The sequence below is a fragment of the Clarias gariepinus genome, chromosome 2 (genome assembly GCF_024256425.1).
Source record: "Clarias gariepinus isolate MV-2021 ecotype Netherlands chromosome 2, CGAR_prim_01v2, whole genome shotgun sequence".
Taxonomy (NCBI): Eukaryota; Metazoa; Chordata; class Actinopteri; order Siluriformes; family Clariidae; genus Clarias; species Clarias gariepinus.
This window is the reverse complement of record NC_071101.1, coordinates 30,923,957-30,948,759: the sequence shown is the minus strand read 5'-3', so window position 1 is coordinate 30,948,759 and position 24,803 is coordinate 30,923,957. Positions and strand designations below refer to the sequence as shown.

Sequence of the window (24,803 nt, the reverse complement as noted above, 5' to 3'; positions counted from 1 at the left end):
GCGCCCGCAGGTCCCGTGACGCTGCTTGCTGTAGGGGTGTGTTTCATTTACACAAGGAGGAGGGAGACTACACGAACAGGATCCGCGCTCGTGCGGGACACAAACATTCCTCTGGCGTCACTTTCCTCACACACAGCGCGCGAGCAACATGGCGTCGTGTTGTCGGTTATGTTTGTGTTGGGTGTTACTGTGGTGTTTGTGGTTTTGTTGGTGTTGAGTTCTTGGTTTTGTGTTAGTGTCTGGGGATGCATTGAGTGTGTTGGTGTGTTTGTGTTGAGAGTTTGGGGTTGTGTCCGTCAGTGCTTCTTTTTGTGTTGGTGTGTTTGTGGTTATATGTTGGGTGTTTGTGGTATATATTTGGTTTTGTATTCATTTTCGTAGTTGTGCTGGGTTTTGGTTTTGTATTAGTGTTTGAAGCTTGTGTTGAGTGGTTACTTTTGTTCTGGTGTTTGACTTTGTATTGTGTTGGTGATTGATTTTATGTTAAGTGTTTTGGTTTTGTGTTTGAAGTTTGGTTGGGTAAAAATCTAAAGAAAAAAAAACTTCAGGCAATCCCAAATCTAACCAAAACGAACATTATATATATATATAAAAAAAAAAAAAGTAAACTTGGTCGGAACAACAAATGAAGCACTTAATTTTGTTTATTTTTACACAAAGAATGCTGATCAATTGACATTTAAGATTAAATAAGCTTTTTAAAAAAATTAAACACTGTCCTATTTTAATACAAAGTTTACTCTTTTTTTCATATTCTAATACATATGCACATAACAGATTTATTATCACATCACAATGGATTTATTAACCACTTTATAAGGGTCTCAGTGGCTCTAGAGCCCATCCCAAAACATAGTGCACCATTCTCGCTCTCTCTCTCTCTCACACACACACACACACACACACACACCAATCTCATGAACAATCCCCCTAGTCATATGGTATAATTTTGTAGTCATAAGATTTGTTGTGGTTAGTCTTTCAGCTGCTCCTATCGAGGGGTCGCCAAAGCAGACACAACAACATGGCACAGCTTTTATGCTGGATGCCCTTCCTAATGCAACCCTCCCATTTTACAGGCTTGGGACCGGTCTGCATCCAGTGACTGGGGTTTTAGGCATTGGCGGGAATTGAACCCGGGCCCATGAAAGACTGTGTGGACATCATCGAGAGGCCTGGAATAATTATCCACCATTTTTCCTCAGTTCCTTCCTAATCTAGCTCTTTTAGTTCTTGAAAATACAATATAAATAGAGGAACATTAAAATTGGAAGTTACCAAGGACAGACTAAGAGCAAAAAGTCATGAACATAATATCACAAAGCACTGATTAGTGAAATCCCAAATTCTTTACACCTATGATGCAGAGCGGATCACTGTCATTTTTTTTTTTAAGTTCATTAGGAGTTTAAACAGATGGACCTTTTACATAATTATTTAAGGTTTTATCACTTTGCTTACATCATAAGGAAACAATTTTTTTTTGTACTAAATAAACAATATGTGGCTACCTTATGAAGAAGTACTTTCTGCACAGACCTACAGCATGGTGTTAAGCAGCCAAATGGACAAAATGTCCTTAAGGTCTTCTTTAGTGACCTGAAGAACTCTGATAATAATCAAAATAGCAATTTTATTACAGTTACTATCTTAAAATACCAATTTTATGCCAATTTATTTTAGATGCTTTGATCTGTGTCCTCCTAAAGGACAGATTTTTATTATTATTTTTATATTTTTTTATAATATTTTTATTATTACTGTATTACGTAAATGGTAATGGTGAAAATAAAGCACTAGAATAATCCCTAGTAATCTTCTTTTATAATTTAATTATTTTGTACTAATTTCCTTTAAATATTTATCTCAATGCACTGAAAGTGTTCTTTGGGCTTCAGGTGAATTAAATGCTCCTGGTTCCTGTTAAACCCTTGTGAGGAAGCCGAGGTTGAGGCTTAGGGGGAGCTGAAGGCTCTCTAGGGCAACAGTAGATGGATTATAGGGAAAACTGAAGGGAAATAGAAGTTTACTGTCCATGAGCAACTGATGAGACTCCTGACGGTCCTTTAACAATGCCTGTATAGAGGAGACAACACTGTGCATTAGATATGGTGGGGAAAAATCGATTTAGTCATGTATCGTGATTCTTTTGTGTGGCAATTCCTGTATCACCACATTGACTTCAAAATTGATTTTATTAAAATTCTTGTTTAAATTTATACACGATTACATTTCGGATGTTTTTTTTTTTACATTGTCATTGTCCTACAATCCTACAGGTTGTGTTCTCTGAACTATTCACGCATTGGCAGGCACCACACCATCCTGTGTGGAAGCAACGAAATATTTGCTAAGATTGTTTAAAACTAAAAAAGTAAGAAAATTTTTTTTATCTGAATTGCAATACTTAAATAGCAATACTAACATAATCCCAATGCAAATCGAATCAGAACCTAGAGTTTAGGTACACCTCCTTACTATGAATTGCACACCCACCCACAAACGGATTCGTGTATACACACTCGCATAGCTTACCTTTACTGATTTCATGAATGATGCAGACACTCTTTCCTCGAACTCATTTACTGGTGTGTACAGGTTGAGGATCTTCTCAATCTGTTGCAGGGAAAAAAATATATACATACATATATATATTTTTAGTTGGTGGTTATGTCTGTGCAGGTGTTTGCTTGTGTGTTGGTGTTTGGGTTTATGTTAAGTGCTTTGGTTTTGTGTTTGAGGTTTTGTTGGGTAAAAGTCAAAATAATAATAATAATAATAATAATAAAAAAAACATCCTGAAGATTGCCTGAACAGAAGCTTTTAACAAAACTAAAAGTGTTTGAAAGTGGCATCAGTTGACCTGTGTGGCAGTGAGAGCTGTGCATGTTGTGGCGATGGCCTCTGCATCTTCCTGACTCTTTTTCTTGATCTGCAGCAGCTGAGAGGCCTGGATCAAAGGCTCCAGAGTTTCCTGCACGCCGCCACCCTGCATTCCCTTTTCCTTCAACCACTCCTCCAGCTGACTCACATTATATCTGCACAGACAAAGCTTAACAATGTCCTTATCTCGAGAACACAAAAACAAAGCATTCTGTCCTAGACCACATATAAACATCCACATTAACCCAAGAACGCAGCCCCTCTGTAGCGAACTCTAGTGGCAGGTACCTGATCTGAAGCCCTTTGCTCCACGAGCACATGTCCTTGCGCAGGAGAAGGCTGTTGAGTGTAGTGGCGCAGATGACGTAAAACTGTTGTTTAAGCACTTGTCTGATGAGTTCGGGGTCGTTGCCGTGCTGGAGCAGAGTGGAGTGGAATGAATCAAGCTGTTTCAAAATGGAGTCCATTGTGAAAGAGCTAGAGGTACGCTTTCTTAACCCTGTTGGCTTGAGCCCCAACACACCAGGGATGGTGTCCTGCTCCAACATGGCTGGCACTGTAAAGAGGAAAAACAAAAGAAAGATCAGCATCAATTCAATTCAAATACATAAGTAGAAAAAGAAAATTAAAAACAAATTAAACACCAGTATAACCAAAATTTTAAAAGAGAGGCTATTTAGAGAATCACTGTTTATACCTGCTATAACACACAGTACTGTGCAAAAGTCTTGACCCACCCCTTATTTTTTCATATCTCATCATATTTATTTATTCATCTTCTACAACCCCTGGCAGAAAGTATGGAGTCACCACTCTTGGAAAATGTCCATTCAATGGTTTGTAGAATAAAAACTTATCACAGACATGCCACAAGACTATTTTCTTATAACATTTCAAACTTCTGGCTTTAGGAAACACTTAAAAAAAAAAAAAAAGAAATCTGTAGTCAACTGCAACAGTTTTTGCAGATCAAGCAGAGGGGGAAAAAAAAGGAATCACTAAATCCTGAGGAATCATAGAAACAAAAACACTACAGTACACCATTAGTACTTTTATCATCACCTCTGGCTTTAAACGGCTTGAATTCTCTGAGGCATCGATTTAACTACTGGACAAAATGTATTCTTCATCAATCCGGCTCCAAATTTTTCTTACTGCAGTTGCCAGATCAGCTTTGCAGGTTAGAGCCTTGTCATGTCCATAGACTATCATTTGTAGGTTTATTTGCAGGCCACGCCATTGACATTATGTCTTTCTTGAAAAAAAGTTTTCATGACTTTGATAGATAAATGATCAAACTGAAAAATTATGTCATAACCAAACATCCTTTTAATTGATGCAATAAGATCAAATGATGCATTTATTGAAAACGTAATGGCTGTCATCTCCCCGTACCTTTTCCTGACATACAATCCTATATCATCAGTGATTGTGAAAATATTCATGTTTCCTTCAGGCAGTCGTCTTTATACATTTCAAAGGTTCCAGCATCATTACCCTACCCAATGCAGGTCTGTGATTCATCACTAATTATAATTTTCACCACAGTCCATGATTACTTTTCTTCAGCCCAGTATAACCTTGTTTTTTTGCCATTTCGGCGTTAATGATGTAAATTCCATTTCCTTTAGGTGACTCCAGGTTCGCCCATTTGTTCCTCATTTTCTTTTTTCATGATTTTCTCCACAATTTAGTCGTGTCAATTTCGTCCTCGGGGGCTCCCACATTAAGGCTACTACCACCACTCAGTCAGGAGGGCTGAAGACCATCACGGTTCCTCCGAACCACGTGACGCCACCGACCGCATCTTTTCGAACTGCTCACTCGCGCACCACTGGGGGCGGCGTAACACACTCGGAGGACAGGGTTATCCACTCCTTCCACCTGCGTGAGCTCACCCCTGATTGGCAATAGAGCCGTGATTAACGTGGGAGCACTAAGTACTTCTCATCCCACCCCGCTGAGAGAGCTCGGCCAATCAGCTGCCTCTGGGCCTCCGGCTGCGAGAAGTTACAATCAAAATCATCGAACCAGTGATCTCCAGATGATAGGGCGAGCACTTTACCACTTTTTTCCTTTGTCTACCAGTACGCTTCCCTTTTACAATCATTCTATTTGATTTGTACTTGGTCCTGATTTTAGAACAACCAACATTTTTTGTAACATTCTGTGATTATTTACCTTCTTGAAGAAGTTTTCTTATCTTGTGTTGAAGCCATGATTTATGTCAATCAGCTAGGTGCAACAGCTCACGAAGGTGCGCAAGCAGTCTTTTTTAACTGCAGACTATTTAGCAGATGTAATCTGATGCAGGTGTTTGTTTTGGAACTGCAAAGTACATGATAATTCCATAATATTGTTCTCAGCTTGATCTGAAAAAACTGTTGCAATTGACTACAGTGTTCTTTCCTTTTTATTTTTTGTATGTATGTGTTTCATGAATCTAGAAGTTTGGATGAAAATAGTTTTGTTGCATGTCAGTGACTTTTTTTTTTCAGTTGAATTAACATTTTCCAAGTGTGGTGATTCTATAAGTTTTGCTAGGCGGAGTAATAACAATAACACATTACATTACTATGAATAGACATGTGGCCCTTACCGATCATAGGCTGGAGGCTGTCGTCCATGCATTTGAAGAGCTGCTTGTAAATCTGCATAACCAGTTCACTCAGAACCTGCCTGTAGTCAGTAAGGTCAAAGTTCAGCAAACATTGTTCATTCTGCTGGGCAGAGTTGTGTTTTGTGTAGACCTGAGAATTCACATGCACACAAAGTCAAAGGTAAAAAAACCTGTAAAAAAATTATAAAAAAAAAAAAAACAGAAGGGGAAAAAAAAAAAAAGAAACAAGCATGTGGCACTGACAAACACACTCTCACCTCTTCTCCACTATACTGTTTTAGGCAGTGCACGAAGCGGCAGGTGTTCGCCATCCAAAATGACACCATCTCAAAATCAGAGCTTCTTTTCTGCACAGAAATACCAGGTATAAATCCAGATGTGATTTATATCTTCATTGCATCAGTAACCACACTGCCTTATCACTGATTTATAAACAGCACCCCCTGTCTGTCGTCTTTTATCCGTTCCTGTTTGCACTGCCGAACTCTCACCTTCAGCACACTCTTGATGCTGCTGATTGAGTTGGTGAGCAGTGTGCGGACTCTCTGGTCATTGTTTGTGTAGTCAGCGTGGCGGAGGCACATGAAGAGAATATAAGCTGGGATGCCTGGAAGCATGCTTACTGCAACCCCTCTGGGCTTTAGATCTGAGTCATAAGTACAATCTCCAGTTCAGGTTGTTGAACAAAACAGAATGTTCAGTTATTTCAGAAAAATATTTATCACCTGTGATTAGGGTCCTAAAAAGCTTGGTCTCATCCTCCTTCCTGTACTTCAGCATACCCTGAAAGTGCCGTTCTTTGCGCAGGATGTTCACCTCTGGCAGAGTTTCACCCACTCTAGTTTCTGTAGAAGGCTGATCCAAAGAGGTACCTGCATATGCATGATGCAAGACACACCACACTCAGACTTTTAGCACATTTGGAAAAAAAATCACAGCTAAAAGATCACCAAAACCTGTAGATTCTTCCACTTAGTGTTCTACTAAGTATGACTATACTCACTGTCTGATTCCTCAAGCTTCCTCATATACATCTTTAGCTGTTTCTTCAGTTTGCGAGTGGTTTTGTCCTGATTGTCCATTTGTTCCATTAGTTCCTGTATTAATTAGAAAAAGAAAAAAAAAACAATCACAAAGTTCTTCTATAAAAATCCTAAAATCCACAAGACAATAGTTATACTTTTAACTAACAAAATAAATAAAAAGCTAACCTGCTTCCCTACTCACCAGATTATGGCGTGTGAGACGAGTGATCTCGTTCTGGAGAGCTGAGTTTATACCAACATCCTGAGGCGGTTTTACTGAATCGGAGTGAAGATGATGCCGATCACGCTCCTCTTTCAGGAGCTGCAACTCTGTTCTCAGGGCCTCCAGCTCCTCTGTATGACTTAGTCTTTCAGCTTGCAGCTGAGACTCCAGCACCCTACAAAAAATGTGATAAAGTATAGCAGCTACTCAACATATAACTGTACAGATTTGTGTGTTTATGGCTGACCTGTTAGTTTCCTTCAGTCCTTCGTATGCCATCCATAGCTCTCCATCCTCATTCAGCTCATGTAGATCTAGAGTGGGGGATCTGAGCACACAGAGAGAGAGAGAGAGAGAGAGAGAGAGAGATACAGTTGGACTTGACGATATAGACACGTTCTTTCAAGAGCACAGAACTACAAATTCTTAAATCAACTGCAGACATTGACAAGGTATATAGCTGAATACAAGTATGTGAGGAAATACCTGCTGGGATTGCTTGAGTTACTTTCTACTGCGGAGTCCTACAAAGGGATAAAAACATATAAATGAGCAACTTAAAGACAAAGTGATTTTGTGATGAGAAATTAATGACAGTGACAGGATGTAGGTAAACATCTAGGACAAAAGATGACTTCATAAAAATGCAGGATGCAATAATCGTATGCTTATTTAGCAATACATATCTGTAGGCATCTATTTTAAATGTGAATTTTATATAAAGTTATTAAAATGTCAATTCTATTCAAAAGTTCTTTGCAGCTAACCAGAAGCTGTAGTTGTTGATTAGAATTCAAGGTCTGCTCTTATTCCCACGTCAGTCACAGGGACATGAACCATCGTGAGTGTTATGAGACAGGATAGCACTTTCCTTAGACTGTTGTTGTTGTCAGCCAGCTTTATGTGTCTCAGAGGACGAATGTGTTAGCCTTTACCCTCTCCACCTGGAAGCGCGGGCTGGCGAGTGGGAATTGGCAGGTGACCAAATCATGAATAATATGGAGAAGAAAAAAAAAACCCACTTTGCAAGATTATTTTCATCTTCAACTGAGATGAAATATATATGCTTGTTAATAAAATAATAAAATATACTGGAGGTGGCTTAGTGGTTAAAACTGTCGCTTTGCACCTCCAGGGTCTGGGTTCGATTCCCGTCTCTGCGTTCATTGAGTTTGCATGTTCTCCCCCTGTGGGTTTCCTCCCACAGTCCAAAGACATGCAGATTAGGCTAATTGCCATTCCCAAATTGCCCATAGTGTGTATGTGCCCTGCAATAGATTGCCACCCTGTTCAAGGTGTACCCCGCCTCATGCCCTAGGTCTCCTGCGAGGTCTCCTCATGGAAGAACATCCACAGTTTATAACCGAGCAGTAAAATCTCAATAAAAAAAACAACAACCCCCACCCACCGCCACAAAAAAAAAAAAAAACCCTGATGTACCATACCTTGTACTTAAAGTCTTCTAGGTTGACCAGCTGAGTGCGCAGTATAAGCACTTCCTCTTTACGCATTTCCAACTCCTCAGAAGTGGAGCTCAGCTGCTCCAGAAGCAGGTTATAGGCAGGGGCCAACCCCGAACCCTTCCCCGCAGTAACAGACACATGCAGCTCATTCAGATCCTTCTTCAGCTTATTATTTACTGCCTCCAGGTCCTGTCGCTGGTAGGTGAAGGAGGTGGGTGGCAAAAATAAAAATGGGAAAATTAATTAAAATAGCATGTATTTTAATGCCAAAATGAAAATGAGCGTCCTATTACCATGAGTTTACTCTTGGCTTGCGTGAGGCACTTAAATGGAAATTGCTTCATGGCACAACTGCAGCTATAAAATGTCTCTAATAAAATAACCTTAGGTATAACATATAATATAACAGTGATCTCTCCAAACAAAGAATGGACAGATTTTATTCCTCATCAGCTTCACAGAAAACCATAACGTTTACTTAAATGAGAAGAAACGTTCTTTATGGTTTTTACCTTCTGGGCCTCATAGTCTCTCTCAGCTCCTAAAGCTCTCCGACACTCCTCCAGGTGCTAAATTGGAATATGTGATGCATGTACATTAATATTTCTTTTAAGCGTATGTGCAAGTTTGGTTTAATAGTTTCATTAATACACTTATGCCATTTCTCAACTCCTTACAGAATAAAAAGAACAGTTTTCAAGCCAAGAGTGTAAAACTGGTCACACACTACTGTATATCACTAGCCAATTAAAAGCATCATTGAGCTTTTCTGTGTAAAATACACAGTTTACAATCTCCTCGGAGTGTGTTTTTTAGCCCTGTGTCTTAGTATTCGGAGCAGGTTTTCCTTAAACCGCACTATCAAATTGAATCTTTAAACGGCTCAAATTACACGTAATTTGACACTTAATTTCTTTCTCATTATACATCTTACAACAGTGACAACTTGGAGATGGTGCAGTTTGAACCTGGGACCTTCTGATCAGTAGTCCAATCCATAAATCACTGAGCTACCCCTGCCAGTTCCAGTGATCATGTACCTTGGCGTTTTCCTGGAGGAGCTGCTTCTCTCTGCAATCCCACTCTCTCTGCAGATTTGTCTTCTCTTGGTCCAGCTCAGCCACTCGCTTCTGCAGCTTCAGCAGGAGAGCAGCATCCACACTTCCCTTTACCTCCTCCTGAAGCAGAGAGCACACACATGGGCTTGTGTAGATGAGAGAGAGAGAGAGAGAGAGAAAAGAGAGAGAGATCCATAAAAGTGCCTTCCCCCCCCAGAGTGATCTATCCTTGGTCACAGTTTTTTCCTCAAACAAAGCATCACATAACACTAGAAGGATAAATCTCTTACCTCTTGAGCCTGTATGCTGACCTCTGACTCTGAACAATGAGTGTATTCTGATTCATTGCTGCTGAAAGCAGAGTCGTTCCTTAAGTAACCTAATTTGTTGGCATACTGTGGGTGGGGGGGAAATAGTTATTTCTTTTTAAGTGGATTTAGCTTGCTGAGACTGCAATTTTTTTTTTTAAGATGTCAGTGAATACACAGATCTTACAGTTTCAGCCTCTTGCTCTGATTTCAGATCAGTGTACTGAGCCTCGAGTTTGATGTGTTCAGTCAGAAGGTTCTGGTAGCGTGTACGCTCTTCATTAAGTGCCATCTGCAAATGCTCAGTGTGTTCCTTATAGGTCTCCTGAAGCTGATCTACGAATGCAAGTTTATTAGAGATAAAAAAAGCAATGTTAAATCTTTTAAAGACGAAGCTACTGATTATGTCTCAGCCCCATTACAAGATTTTAACCCTTTGAGACCAAATACAGCTGAGAGCCAGGCTGTGTGAGAAGGGTCTCTTAGAGGACAAAATAGATACGAGTCTTCCAAGAAAGATGTGTGGAGCCTGTTTCTCTGAATGTATTTAAAATTTTAAAAAGCTGTACAGGGGTGCTAACCACTTAGCTAATGTGCTACCTGTTGCACATCTGTGCTTCCTAAAAAATATTTTGTGAAGGTTTGGTCAAATTTTTATGAATGGCTTCATTCAATGCCGGATAGAAGCTCTGTGTAATAACGGATGATGGACGCTGACTTTGAGCAGTAAAATGCATCACATATGCTTTGCAGGCAAACAGGCAGCACAAAATGTGGTTCTTAATAGCTAGAAAGCTATGATCGGTTGATTCTAAAACAGACTGCAGTAAATGAGCTGCAGAAATTGTGTAATAGCTGGCTGACTGCATCATGTGTTTATTTAGCTAAAATTCTAGTGCAGTTTTTACCCCATATCTCTATCTAACATTTCTAAATTGGTCGTCTTTACTTATCATTCAGTCATTCCTCTTACCTTTAGTCACAACGTGTGTGATAAAAGTATAGTGGATACATACCAGTAATCTTTTGGCTTTGTTCCTGGATCAATCTGTTTAGCTCATCTTTCTCAGACTTCAGCAGACAGTTGGTCTCTTTTAGCTCAGCCAGCATCTGCATTAGCAGGGAAAACATGTTTATTTACTGTAGATCATCTTTTTTCCCGATGATTCAAACGAAATAATATAAAATAAAAGTAAGGAGACATCAGACACGACATCTGTTAAAGCAACCAGAAAAACTATCATTTTTTGTGTTTACTTAGTAGACATTCACTGAGATGTACAAAAAGCCGAAAGATGGTGAATCAAGTCTATTCTGATAGAAGACTATTTCTAATGCCAAACAACTGGGAACATTGTATAGTAATGTACATGTATTGGTTCTTACAAGTGCCTCCCACCTTTCTGTTCCTTTCCAGTTCATGCCGTGTCAATCCCAGCTCCTTTTCCAGAGCAGACACCTGGCCACTAAAACGCCGGGCTTCTTCCTCCACACTGTGCAGGCTTTCTAGCTGGGTGTGTAATTTATCGATTTCTGCCAAACTCCAGCTCTTCACTGCGCATAAGCGCTCTGACAGCTGCTTGTTCTCTTTATGCTGGAGATTTGTTTATACACACACACACACACACACACACACACACACACACACACACACACACACACCCACACACACACCCTTCATTACTCTATTTAGCACTGTAAGGACAGCAAATGAACGAATCTCATTTAAAAGTGAATCAGCACCGGAAAGCCTTATGACCATATGGCTTAATATTCCATGTTTATTTAGTTTGCCCTAAAGAGATCGTACCTGCTCGTCCACTTTCCTCTGTAGCTGCATTATCTTTTTCTCCATGCCTACACTGAGCTGCTTAAAGTGTTCGACTGAACGTGCCTCAATCTTGAGCCTCTTGAGCTCTCGTCGAGCCAGCTTCCTGCGCACACAGCACTGCAGATACACCACAGCCTGTACCGTGCGTCTGTAGTGCAGTCGTGCTAGCCATCCACGCACCCAGCGCTGCACCACCACCACCTTCTGCTCATACCGGAGCTAAGCAGGGGACACAAAAATACATAGTGTATAGATCGGATTCTAGTCTTAAAGGAGGCACTGCTTTCAATCCAAAAAAAAATTCTCTCATGAAGGTGTTAACCCCGATTGACGTTTAAAAAAAATGTACAGTACGGTGATGAGACTCTTAGAAACACTGCGCACAGTGCCAATGTTTTAAAGAAAGCTGTACATCCGTGAGTGAGATGGCTTGGGGCCCACTGCGGTCGTTTCCGCAGAACGCCTGAACCTTGTTGAAGAAATGCATCTGTCTTTGTGAACACTGTACACACAATAATTCATGAACACCATTTGCACAGTACAAGAGCTCAGATGAGAGTTATTGCCACCACCACAGTACAGTCTTGACCTCACTGCAAGCCATTTCCACATGTTTGGGCTATTAAAGGAGTTCCTGGAAGGCCGGCTTTTTAGAAATGAAGCAGGCAAGTCCTGGTTTGACTTAAATAAGTTCCTGTAATAACTGTGTAACGTCTTATACTGTGACGTATACCTGTCTGTATCGCAGTCTGGCTTCGTGCCCACGGAGCAGGCGTTGAAGGAGCACTGCTGCTGCTTGTCTCTGCCTATAAAGCCTCCTGGCTGCATATCTTCGCTGGTACTTCTGAATGACCACAGCTGCCTTGGTCCTTCTCAGGAACTTATACAAGCTGAGGAGATTGAACAGAACAGTGTTATCAATACAGATACATTACCTTACTTAAAGTCTGAAGCCTCGGACACGAGATATACACTTACGCCCGAGCCTGGTGTCCGCGGGTGTATCTCTGAACAGTGACTGCAGCTCTGCGCAGACGCAGATATTTCTTGCGGGCAAGCCAACAGCGGATGGTCTTCTGGATCTGCACGCAGGCCACACGGAGTTTCTCTGCCCGCAGCTTCTCTAAATATGCCACCTGCCCTGCCCGGAAGAAGATCTTAGTTTTCCCAAACTGGTACTTATTTGGGTTCTGAAGAAAAGAGAAATTGTTAATTACAGAGGTTGTTATGACACAAACTATTATATCCTAACCCAAAAAGAAAAAAAAGCCTATAATGATTTAATTTATCCGGCAACTTTGTTATTAATTTTAGAGCATGAAGAGCAAAGAAACCTGTATCAGCTGAGCTAGGACATTCTGGCAGGTTAATTTCATGTCTGATAGCACCTCCTTCCGCTTCATCAGAACTCGGTACCGGTTGAAAAACTCCTGATAAGTCCACCTGAAAAGGAGCGTATGATTTTAGATGATCTAAGAACATTTAGGCCATTTAATGTCTAAGGAAAGTGTCTTGTCTTTTTCTCCATGCTCGAATTTTTCATAGGTCACTGTGCAGTTTAACAAACAAAAACATTCATCCTAAACTGCTCAGGTACAGGGCTAAACTCGACTAAAAATGAGAGCCAAATCCTGTAGAGCTGTTGAGGCTGTAGAGACTCAAAACTACAAAAAAAATTAAAATAATGAAAAACTTTTTACAAATAATGAAAAACTTCTCAGCAGTTTAATTAATTAGCTGTCTTGTCTTTTTTTTATCATTTGTGAATTTTTGTAAATTGACCAAGTACAATTTGCTATTTACAGTCTGTTTACTCTATACATCAAGGCTGTTACTGCGTCAGAAATATTACTAGCATGAGAAGCTTCATGTGTTCCAATGAATTACAGTGATTACAGAATGCAAAGTTTGCTCATGTTGCTCACGGACACATTCAAATGTTTGGTTGTCCTTGTCTGTGTGGATCAATCCCAAACTTTAATAAGTTCATCTGCAGGTATTTAATAATTCCATATAAATCCCACAAAAAAAATCATCACCACATATGATGAAATAGATCAATGCATGAACCTAAAATAAAGGTTGTGCACCCACAAGATGAACATTAACCTAAATAAGCACATTTTGTATTGATGAACCTGGATGGAAATCCTGCTGCAGAGATACGGATAGTCTCCAGTACGCCACACGCCCTCAACTGCTGCACTGCTCTAATCTGGTCCATTCTATAAGACAGATAGATAGACAGATATGTATAAATCTATATGTGGGATTCTTATTAAAAAAAGAATAAAGTGTTGAGTATGTATATCTTATATTAAACAGTACAGTGCCACTGTCTTAAGCTCACCCCTCATTTCTTCATATTAAATGTAATGTAAATATGTAGATTAATTTAGAGAAACAAAAGCTTTAGTATGACAGGCTGCAATGTGCCTAAAGATATAATTGCTTGTTTATGTTACAACCACAGCAGCAACCTCATTTCCCCTCTCGTCTGTTTCAACCACTCAGCATTCAGCATCACCAGTATACTAATCACCAGCCTGATCATCTGCACCTGTTTCACACTGGTTCATCCCAGTTAGATGTTTCTTGTCTTTTTCTCCATGCTTGAATTTTTCATAGGTCACTGTGCAGTTTAACAAACAAAAACATTCATCCTAAACTGCTCAGGTACAGGGCTAAACTCGACTAAAAATGAGAGCCAAATTTTGTCCTGTAGAGCTGTTGAGGCTGTAGAGACTCAAAACTACATAAAAAATTAAAACAAATCTGTCTCTTTGGGAACAAAATATGAAGAAATGGGGTAGGGGAGGCCTAAAGAACATTGCACAATACTATATAAATTGAAGCTCGAGGTACTAACACAAAGGGAGTTTTCTGGTCGTTGGGCTTTATGCAGCGCACATAGTGAGGAGCTGTGCCATTCAAAGTGTCCATGAGCAACTGCAAAGAATTTCGAAACTAAAACGAAGAAAAAGATTTAGAAACTACATACCATGACAAGAAGTACAATGCTACTAAAGAATATTGTAATTAACAAAATACGTTTTATATAAAAGATCATCTTAAACACCTGCAGTCCAACAGATTTCTTGTGCTCTCTGAACGACTGGCCGACTTGTACCATCTTTGTTCGAAATAGTTCAGCTACTTTGCTTGGAGTTTTTTCTTCTTCGTGAAAGAGCTCCAGGAGCAAAGGAAACTAAAAAAACACACACACACACACACAAAAAAAACCCAGATAGGACGGATGTTGCAAGTCAACATTTTAATACATTTTTAAACATTCTTATAAATGAATGTGAAGTATAGCATCTTTCTCCCCCCACTGTTTCAGGGATGAACATACCTTACTTGATTTCAGGACATTTATCTGTTCCTCATTCACTGTGTCTTTGTTTTTCTCCAAAAATCCCTCGCACTGATACTCCACCTGGGTAAAATCAAACAGGTAGAGCAATACTGATAAACCATTAAAAAAAAAACAGCATCATAAAGTCATTTGAGGACCACTGGTGAATAAATTGTCATTTCCTAAAGATCAATATGACATTTTATCACTATAAAGTTTTATACCCTGTCTGCAAAATGATGGATGATGAAGGCCTTGTTGGACATGCGTGGTTTGTCAAAGTGAACACTCTTCTTTAGGTGGGTGTTATAAAGCTTTTGTGCCCATGAGTCATCTGATCCCTTTGGCATCTAAGAGATTTATGGTAAATAAATGAAAATGTCCACAATAAAGTGACAAGACCTGACAATGCATCCATTTGCGTAGATATTTACCTGACCCCAAATGAAAAAAAGTTTACATTTAATGCAATATATGCAATAAAAGCGACAAACAAAAAAATCCATTAACAGGTGCATGAGTGAGTGAGTGAGCAGCTGGTTGCACGAGTGGGAGTGAGAAAGGACACATGAGTGTGTGTGTGAAATTGACTGAGCCAATGGATGGGTGGACAGGTGGATAAAAGGACAGATGGGTGGATGTATGTGGGGTTGACTGCCTGAATGGATGGGCAGAGAGATGGAAGATGCATGGATGGATGGCGACAGCACATACTGTTGATGTGTTGGTGAGCAGATTATAAGAAAGACGGATGGATTCTTGGATGGACGGATGTAGAATATGAGGATGCAAATACAGTACGTACCATGCACTCCTCGTCAAGCAAACCCAACACTCCCAACTTTGCCTCAATCAGGTTAATGCATGGCTTGTTGTCATAGAAATCAATTAGAGTCCATGGAATGTCTTCTTTTAAGTATTCCTCTTGCTCCAGTTTGAACACGTGCTTTGGTTAAACATAATACAAAAAGGCTTTTAGTGTTTTGGACATAGCAAATGGCTTTGTAGATGCAAATATTAGGTGTAAAAGCAGAACACTTACCATGTTAAACTGTTGTTGCAGTTTTTCATTCGCATAATTAATACAAAATTGCTCAAAGCTGTTTTTTTCAAACGTTTCAAACCTGAACACACAAAGTACATGATGTATTACAGTAACACAGCTGCACTACATTAACTGCAACACCATTTTGTCGTAAGGCTTGTCCAGATCATTTTAAAGCTTAGTACTGCAGCTATGACACTCCATTACTTACCCATAGATGTCCAGCACCCCAATGAATGAGTGCTGCTTGATGGATGAGTACAGAGCTTTATTGATCTGACTAACTATCCACGTAAAAAGCCTGGCATAGATGTGCTTAGCTAAGGCATCACGACCGTCCACTGCCTCCGTTTTGGCCAGAGGCTTATTGAAGGTTTCTGTAGCAGTTTTCAATTTTTTATGACACAGCCAACGGGCCATGGCCTCAGGAGACACCATCAAGAGATCACAGAATATAACCAGGTGTCTGTCTTCAGCCTGAAATCAATACATCATACATAGCATACATGTCATAATAGCCCACTCCTACAGCACATGGTTTATAAGAGCACCATGAAAACGTACAACTGCAGTGTTAGTACCAGTCCTCGATACTAATAACAAAAGAGCAGAGACCACTTTACTGCAGTTAAGTGCTTCAGGTCACAATACAGTATATACTTCACAATGTGATCTCAATTCCATGGCAGTTAAACTGAGAAATTACACACAGAGCCTAAAGGGAGAACACCATTAACCTCAACTTTAGACCTGTAAACTAAATAAAGCTCAGCTGTGCTTACTGAGATGCTGCAATTTCCTGAGCCTTTCCCAGTCACCTCTACATTGCCCAGATGAAGAATGGCAGCCAGGATTTGGAACAAATCCAACTGTTGATCTTCACCAATACCTGTTAAAAAACATTAATAATACACAATTAATCTCAACAACAATTTCTCTTTTACTGACATGAACTCTCTCTCTAATAAATAGAGAACTTTCAAAATATCCACTTTACCTAGACGTGAGAAAGCCCTCCGTGTGACTTGCATTTCCTGAATATCATTTACCCCGTCTATGACAAAGCTTTGCCCTTGATTGGTGCAGTGGAACTCAGCTGCGCTGCCTTTAAATAAAAAGTGGTTACACAGAAGGATAATACACAGTACCATGAAACTGGTAGAGGATCATGGTAGAACTGTCAGGCAAATAAAAAAGGTGATGAAGATGAGATGAATTAAAAGTATAAATATCTACGACAACTACAGTTGAGATTGCTGTAATTATTTTCCTTTAGAAACCTGAATGAACAAAAAATTAATTAATCTCAAAATGTATATAAACAAGGAGATCTATATACCCAAGTGCAGAGCTTCTAATTCAGGTAAATGCGCAGAGGCACACAGCTGGTAGAAGATGTGATAGTTGCGCTCTTTAGTTGTCTGAAATGAGGAATGAAGCCATGACTCGTTTGAACATGACACAATTCAGCACAGAATTTAACAATCTCAGTTGATGCGGTTTTATTTTAGTTCATACAGTCACTGTCTATAGTCCAAAAGTTGAACCGGGGAAAGACTCCCACGACTCAGTGAAGGAGACACGTCATCCTTTTTAGTCAAAGCTAAAACCTTTAAATTCTTTTACTTCAAAACAAACCTAATTCAAGTTTTTGTGTAAATTATTGCTATCTTTTATACATCACTTGTATCATCTTCCATGAATCCCTAATCATGGTGTTTTTATAAAAAAAAAAAATTTTGCTGAATTTTCATTTCTACAAAATATTTTGTCTTGTATGAAAATTAAAGGTATATTTTTAATAAAGGGGGGAAAAATTTAAGGAAATTTAAATTTAAAAAATTAATAAATTAAGCTTGGTCTTTCTCTCAATGTTTACCGAACACAGTTCTTTGGTAAAACTCCTGATCATTTCGTAAATTTGACCTGATTTCTGACTAGTGTTAGTAAAGAAGCAGTGATGAAAAAGCAGTGAAAAACATGTGTAAGGCAAAGCAGTGACCTGAAATACGACCCGGGACTTCTCCAGCAGGTACGTCCTCATGTTAGCCCCAGTGATGTGGTAATTCTTATCAAATCCAATCTCGATGTATTTCCCAAAGCGACTGCTGTTGTCATTCCTGGTTGTCTTTGCATTTCCAATCGCCTGGGTTTCAAAGAGTATTAAGCACATTTAGAATTAAGTAACTTTAGAAAATTGGAAATATTTATAAGACATTAAATTTATTACACTGTATATGCAATTAAAAGACGTGGAGCTGTCTTCATAGGAAGCCTTCACATCTTAGACACACTTATGTAGTCTTGTTTGGCTTGGGATCACAAAAACACAGACTGAAATTAATGCATAAATTTAAGAATACCTCCATTATAGGGCTGGACGCTAGCACTTTATCCTCCACGCTGGTCTCTGTGGACAAGCCGCTGACTGTGGCAAAGTATCGCATGACATATTTGGCAGATACAGTCTTCCCTGCTCCAGACTCCCCGCTCACTATGATTGACTGATTCCTCTCATCTCTTAAAAGAGAACAAAGACAAAGGCATTCTGTACTTTCAGTAATGTTTTTATTATTATTATTATTAAGCTACTGTCTTTGGATACATTAATATTGTTCAATTCCATTTTTTTTGGTTAGATCATATTTGCATGTCCTGACAGTTCACATTTTTAATTACAAGAGACTCTATATCTTCACCTGACTTTATTGTGAACATGTCTGTCCTCTAAAGCAACAAACCAGTAAATTTGTGACCTTTACCTAAAACCTCTGACCTAAGAAATGTCATTAGAGATTATTAAGCTCATTTCTAGTCAAATGTTACTAAAATTACATTATTGGTATTTAATAATTGTAGATCATTTAGCTTCTTTCCTGAAAAACAGCAAAATTATTTTTAAAAATCGCTTGCAATTTTCGTTACATTGTAATCTGTTGTAACCTTATTTTAAAACATTATACAAAGGTTAGCCTAGACTCAAGAATATTTCACTGGCTAAGATTTTTTTGCAGTGTGGATGCGATTTATATGGAAAAATATGGTTGGGATTTTGCGCTGAAGGATGGCAAGCAGTTACTTTTCAGAAAAAAGATTAGATTAGCTTAAGCTGTTTTAGTAGCTATTGCTAGCACTGCTAGGAAATCACTGCAGTCCCAGTGCTGACCGATAGCGCCACTAAGCACCCTATGCATGTGCAGAGGCACATCAATGCCGATCTGATATCAGATACATATCCGATCTAGGACCACACATTAAAGGGACTCTTTCACTGAAAAGATCTGATTTAAGTCAAAAGACCTTAAGAAAATCAGATCCGTGTCAAATTGGGGTAAAAAAAACATTGAGTTACCTTAGGCTGGTAATGTGAATGTAGACTTCAACTGCTACTATAAGGACATGCTGACCGCACATCATTTCCAGTCTACTTGTCAAGCAATTGACTGGCCAAATGTCTGGCCTGGTGGTTGTTAGCAGACTGGTTAGAAAGAGTGCAAACACATTGACTTCACTTACCGAGTCATTTGTTTGTATGCTTCCTCAGCAACTGCATAAATGTGTGGATCCATGTCTCCCATGTTCTGGCCACTATATGCATTGATGATGCCTTCACCATAGATTGGCAGGGTCTCATAAGGATTGATAGCCACCAGGATGATTCCTAGAAAGAAACAGACATGTCACTCAATAGTTTAAAAGCATGTGACTCGAGTCCTATTAATGTCAGTGACTGAAAGGCTCACCGCAGTAAGTGTAGATAAGCTTCGAGTCAATGAATCTGACGCGCAGGTTGTGCAGCACGGCCGGTTCATGTAGGTAGCTCAAAGCTGTGAGGTCGTTTTCACCCACAAGGACGTCTGGATTACGTAGGGGTGGCAGATTGTTGCTTCTGGGGTCTAATTTGTATTCCAGCTCCTTAGGAATATGTAGGAAGTGAACAGAATGTCAGTAACAGAAAGATCTCAAATGATGAGTAATATCAAATGTTTGTGTGGTGATGTGGAATCTAGGAACTCAGCGTACTGATCAGGTCATGTTTTTTTTTTTTTTTTTTTTAAGAATATTTATAAAATCCCAATACAAGGAGTGGGGTATCAAAATGTTTTGAGATTTGCGTGCTACAGATCTGGTCGCTCCCGCCGTACATTCCCCCACAGATCCCATTAAAACCTGGCTGTGGAATTCGCTATTGCCGGACTGGCACCAACATGGCACATTCTAAAATCACACATGAGGATTGCTTTGACAGCAATGATGTGGATTATTCTCCAACAATCATGCACAAGTTGCTAAATGGTTTCTACTTTTTAGAGGTTTGAGCTAGAAGAAGGTCTTCCTGATCTCTTGTCATCTTCCAGTGATGATGTTCTGCTCTTGAAGTGCAAGTGCCACTCAAAACACCTCGAACGACTCATTGCAGCATTGCCATAAACTTGCTGAATCATGTCAAACGTCTCTGTGAAAGATTTGCCCAGTTTCACACAAAATTCCACATTAGCTCTTTGCTCTAACTCGCTGTCCATGATGAAACAGCAGACTAGATAATGCACATGGTCAGAATGCAGGTGCACAGTTCCCTTTGTACATAGGATAATCACTTATGCAATCGCAATAAAGATCAAAATGGCACAACAGTGTTGCAATAATACCATATCAACTGGTAACTCATATCCATTATTTGTTTGGACCTCACTGTACATATAAAGACAGTTGTTGGTCTTGGCTTGCCTGCAGTATGTATGCATTATTTATGAGTTCTCAATCAAGTGTAGAAGTGTAATATTTTCAAACACACCCGATCGATATCTGATACTGATTCACAAGGTAAAGTGGTAAGATTTCAGTAACTGATGAATTTTGAGAAAGTTATTCAAATTTAATGATAAAAAGATAATGCTCTGGTTGTTCTGGCTCACCGTGCCATCCTCGAGCTGTAGCTGTAATGCAGCACCTTCTGGTCGGTAATCTTTGGTAAGCTTTGCAGATCTCCAAACCTCCTGAGAGTCTGGGATCCAAACTCGGGCATACTAAATAGGATCACAAGGTCAAGGGAATGAAAGCAAAAGGACGGGAAGTAAAGGCAGTGGAAAGAAAATAAAGGGAATTATGGCGAGAGAAAGCAATAAAAAGAATGGTCAGAGTTTATAGACACTCATTGATCTTTTTTGGTGGCAGTATGGACAAAGAATTTCCAGTAAACACGGGTCATAAGCTCGCATTAACTAAGTCTCTGCCCTTTGTACACACCACCCAGTCCCGGGATCGGCCCTGCTGGGGCTCCTCGCGGGACTTTGCCCTGATCGGGCCCGTGGTCGGGGAGCACGCAGCCTGGATCAGCCACCCCGGCATAAAAAGTTGGACTTGTCAGGACTTATATGAGAAATCCCCTAAAATTTGGTGCAAAATTATTTGGGGTTTTATGAAATTAACATAAAATCTATTATACATATAGGATCAGAAATGTACATACAGCAAACCAAAATCTTGTTTGAATATCTCATAGCAAGTTATCCCTTGCAGACTCTTTTGGTAACCTCTTCAGATATTTGACAGCTCTTCTCAGAAGAAATAGTAGTATTTTATAAGATCTTGGTTTCCTGACACAAACCTGACTTTTAAGCACGGTGAACACGTTTTCGATAGGGCTAAAGCTTTAAAAGCTAATGTTCGCCATTCCACAGCCAGCTCTGATGTGTGTTTGGGGTCAAGAGTCCTGTTGGAATTCTCAATTTTGTCCAATTGCAACTGTTTAGGTGATGATATAAGGAATTCTGAGGTAGTCTTCCTTCCAGTCCTACTGATAATAAAACAGCTCCAAAGCATGATGCTAGCACCACCGTGTTTAACAGATGTTGAATGCCTCACCTTTACTCCCCCCTCATGGTCACAAGTTTTCTCTAGCTGGCTTTTTCTCAGCTGCAATCTTTAGACAATCTTGATAGTGCAGCTTTTGTAGAAGTTGCTCCTTTCTTGGACGGCAATCTTTCAGTCCATGGCGATGTAAATCTCACTTGACTGTAGACAGTCGCACTGGTGTTCCAGCAGCTTCCAGTTTATGGCAGACTTGTTTCTTGGTGGCTGCCTTGATCATCTGGAAGAGTTTCCTTTTGACTGAGGTTGACAGTTTGGGTCTTCTTCTAGACCTTGGCGAAGTGGCTGCACATTCTAATAAGTTATACTTACATGCAATTGTTATAAATGATCTGGGGGATTCTACAGATGTTTAGAAATGCAGCTGAGGGATGTTCCTGACCTGTCTACATCTGCCATCCTCTTCCTCAGGTTTGCACTCAGCACTTGCACTGACCGGCACACAGTAGACTGGGGAGAAGTCCAAGGACTGTGACCCTTTTTTTTAATGTTGCACATAAACACTACCGTCTGTACTCAGTCATCATCACTAACAGGTAGTTGACGAGCCCTGAGCTTGGCAGATCAAAAGATAATTTCAGGATTTTCAGCCCCCCTGAATTAATAATCTACATTGGTGTATGAATATTTTTAATGCTGTATGTATAATTCTGACCCTGTGTTGATGTCAGAAATCCAAAACTGAACTGAAGCTTGTACTTAAAATTCATGGGGTTTTCTTGTATTAAAGATGTATGTTGTACAATGATTTTTCTACAGGAAAGAACCTTTATAAAATAATTAAAGGCCAATAATGACATGACGTTTGTCCTGCTTCCATCACGTGATTTACTGAAGCTTTGATCATCGGTTTGGGTTCAAGTTTGTAAAAGGAAATCACAAGGGTGATGCAAACACTTCCTTATGTGTCTAAAGAAAAACACAGATTATAAACCAGTCTACAACCAGTCACACACACACACACACACACACAGAGAGAGGTAGCTCCACTGAAAGCTCAGAGCTCTGTGATATTACTAGTGTTACATGTGAAGGTTGCTTCCTGACCCTGAGTCAGTCTCATATCAGTGTGAAGTAACGGAAATTACCTTTGTGTAAAGGGTCGGCGCTTCCATAACGCCTTGTTTACAAATAAACCTTCCTCAAAGACAAACACAAAGTCTAACAAAGGAAAAACGCCGACAAACGCCGACATCTGCCCTCAGCTGCAGCACTTTTCCTGACCCTTTTCAGCACCGCATGAGAGCCGGCGGGAGGGAACACAGCAGCACAGCAGCGCCGGTCTGAGCGCCCTCTAGCGGTGAGCAAAGATACTCTCGTCCTGTCTTAGTCTGGGTTACGGCGGCTGGCATTTAACAACTTGTGTTTCTGAGACCTAGACCTCTCTCCTTTGTTGCATCACCACTCTCTACATGACTGTAGTGTCTTCTTGGAGTTTACTATGCAGCACCAGCGCCACCTACTGGTCACATAGGGGATCGTGACCAGTAGGTGGCGCTGGTGCAACATAGTTTAAGACTTAAATAAACGTCATCAATCAGAGCTTTAGGAAAGTTTTAGGCGACATAGTGCATTAAACACTCTTAATTTGGAATAGTTAAGTACAGTGTTAAAATAAATAATTAATTAAATATATATATATATATATATATATATATATATATATATATATATATATATATATATATATATAGTTGAGTACAGTGTAATTTATATATATTTTAAATATATATATATATGATATTTTATATATTTATATTTATATATATATATATATATATATATATATATATATATATCTGTATATTTTTTTTACACTGTACTCAACTATTCCAAATTAAGAGTGTTTAATGCACTATGTCGCCTAAAACTTTCCTAAAGCTCTGATTGATGACATTTATTTAAGTCTTAATTAACTTATTAAATCTTAACTTATTTAATCTAATTAATAATAATGTTTTAATTCTGCACACAGCTTTATATTCCTGCCTCAGGTCAGTGTGCATGGACTTTGTCTTTTCTTCCCATGTTTTTTTTTTTTTCCATCCTTATATATACTGTAGGAACTTTCTTTTGTCTGTCCCCATGAAGGGGGTCACCAGAGCAGAACATCTGATCCACACACAACTTGGCACAGGTTTTAAATGCCATTCCTGACCCAAGCCTGGTTACCATTTTGCGAGTAGTATGGGGTGTGGCAACCCACCGACAACAGGGCTCCTCAAATCAACAACCTAGAGCCTTAGCTGCATGAGCTACCACTTCCCTAGGGTTCCAATCACTCACTCACTCACTCACTCATCTTCTTTACCGCTTTATCCTGTATTCAGGATTGTGAATAAAGCCTATCCCAGGAGACTTAGGGCACAGGGCGGGGTAAGCCCTGGACAGGGTGCCAATCCATTGCAGGGCACACCCAATCACTGCAGGTCTGCATTTCCATGAAACTGTGCCAGAAAACCGGAGTACCCTGAGGAAAAACCCACAAAGCATGAGGAGAACATGCAAACCCCATGCACACAGAGACGGGAATCGAGCCCAGACCCTGGAGGTGCAAGGTGAAGGTGCTAACCACTACACCACCGTTAGACTCCCTTCCATGCTTTTATGTTTGCACAGGTAGTTTCGTCACAGGCGTGTCACAAACATTCATCACTGAATGTCAACATCAGTGTGTTGAATGTAGGGAGCTGAATGTCGGCCAAATCAGCAGCAACTTTAGTGTCATTCTGTAAGCATGCCGCAGGCGTTCCTTCCTGAATGTAACAGGAGGCATTGTCCTAATTTAATGTCACAGTAGACAGTGTCCTCCCTCAATGTTACAGTAGGCAGTGTCCTCCCTCAATGTAACAGTAGGCAGTGTCCTCCCATAGTGTAATAGTAGGCAGTGTCCTCCCTCAATGTAACAGCTGGCACCGTCATCTGCAGTGCAAACTTGAATCCGCGTGGGCATTTGTTGTGTGTTTGCCCAGGTGTGCATTCTACTGAATGCAACAATAGGCAGCATCATCAGTTTTGTTTTATAATACATGTGACATGTGATACAGGCAGCTTTATCATCAACTTTTATGGATACATCAGTCTGAGCTCATAGCTACCGCATTCTGTTTTGCTGTAG

The 24,803-nt window shown here is 39.8% G+C and overlaps 1 protein-coding gene across 1 annotated transcript; it reads right to left on the bottom strand.

The window, feature by feature from the left end:
- Positions 1–639: 639 nt before the first annotated feature.
- On the bottom strand, positions 640–22,961 carry myo5ab (myosin VAb). Its single transcript, XM_053512678.1, has 40 exons — positions 22,774–22,961; positions 20,731–20,841; positions 19,558–19,729; positions 19,331–19,475; positions 18,178–18,334; positions 17,817–17,960; positions 17,154–17,235; positions 16,812–16,919; positions 16,597–16,703; positions 16,026–16,291; positions 15,812–15,893; positions 15,575–15,715; positions 14,994–15,119; positions 14,767–14,850; positions 14,491–14,619; positions 14,281–14,378; positions 13,550–13,636; positions 12,746–12,854; positions 12,390–12,601; positions 12,145–12,301; positions 11,391–11,630; positions 10,980–11,174; positions 10,597–10,690; positions 9,768–9,916; positions 9,563–9,667; positions 9,255–9,392; positions 8,727–8,783; positions 8,197–8,409; positions 7,238–7,275; positions 6,999–7,079; positions 6,731–6,926; positions 6,507–6,600; positions 6,229–6,375; positions 5,995–6,149; positions 5,761–5,850; positions 5,483–5,633; positions 3,172–3,439; positions 2,864–3,038; positions 2,536–2,616; positions 640–2,076 (listed from the first exon to the last, which is right to left on the bottom strand). Exons 1-40 carry the CDS (start codon positions 22,798–22,800, stop codon positions 1,924–1,926), a joined length of 5,364 nt encoding a protein of 1,787 aa, XP_053368653.1. The 5' UTR covers positions 22,801–22,961; the 3' UTR covers positions 640–1,923.
- Between the last annotated feature and the right edge of the window lie 1,842 nt (positions 22,962–24,803).

Bases quoted from the DNA above. Each gene is read 5' to 3' on its own strand.
- myo5ab (XM_053512678.1), bottom strand. From the start codon at position 22,800: ATGGAAGCGCCGACCCTTTACACAAAG. The intron at 16,704-16,811 runs GTAAAGTGGATA...GTTTTTTAACAG, and splicing joins GAGGGCTTTCTCACGTCTAG to GTATTGGTGAAGATCAACAG. The intron at 6,150-6,228 runs GTGATAAATATT...CTTATGACTCAG, and splicing joins TTTTAGGACCCTAATCACAG to ATCTAAAGCCCAGAGGGGTT.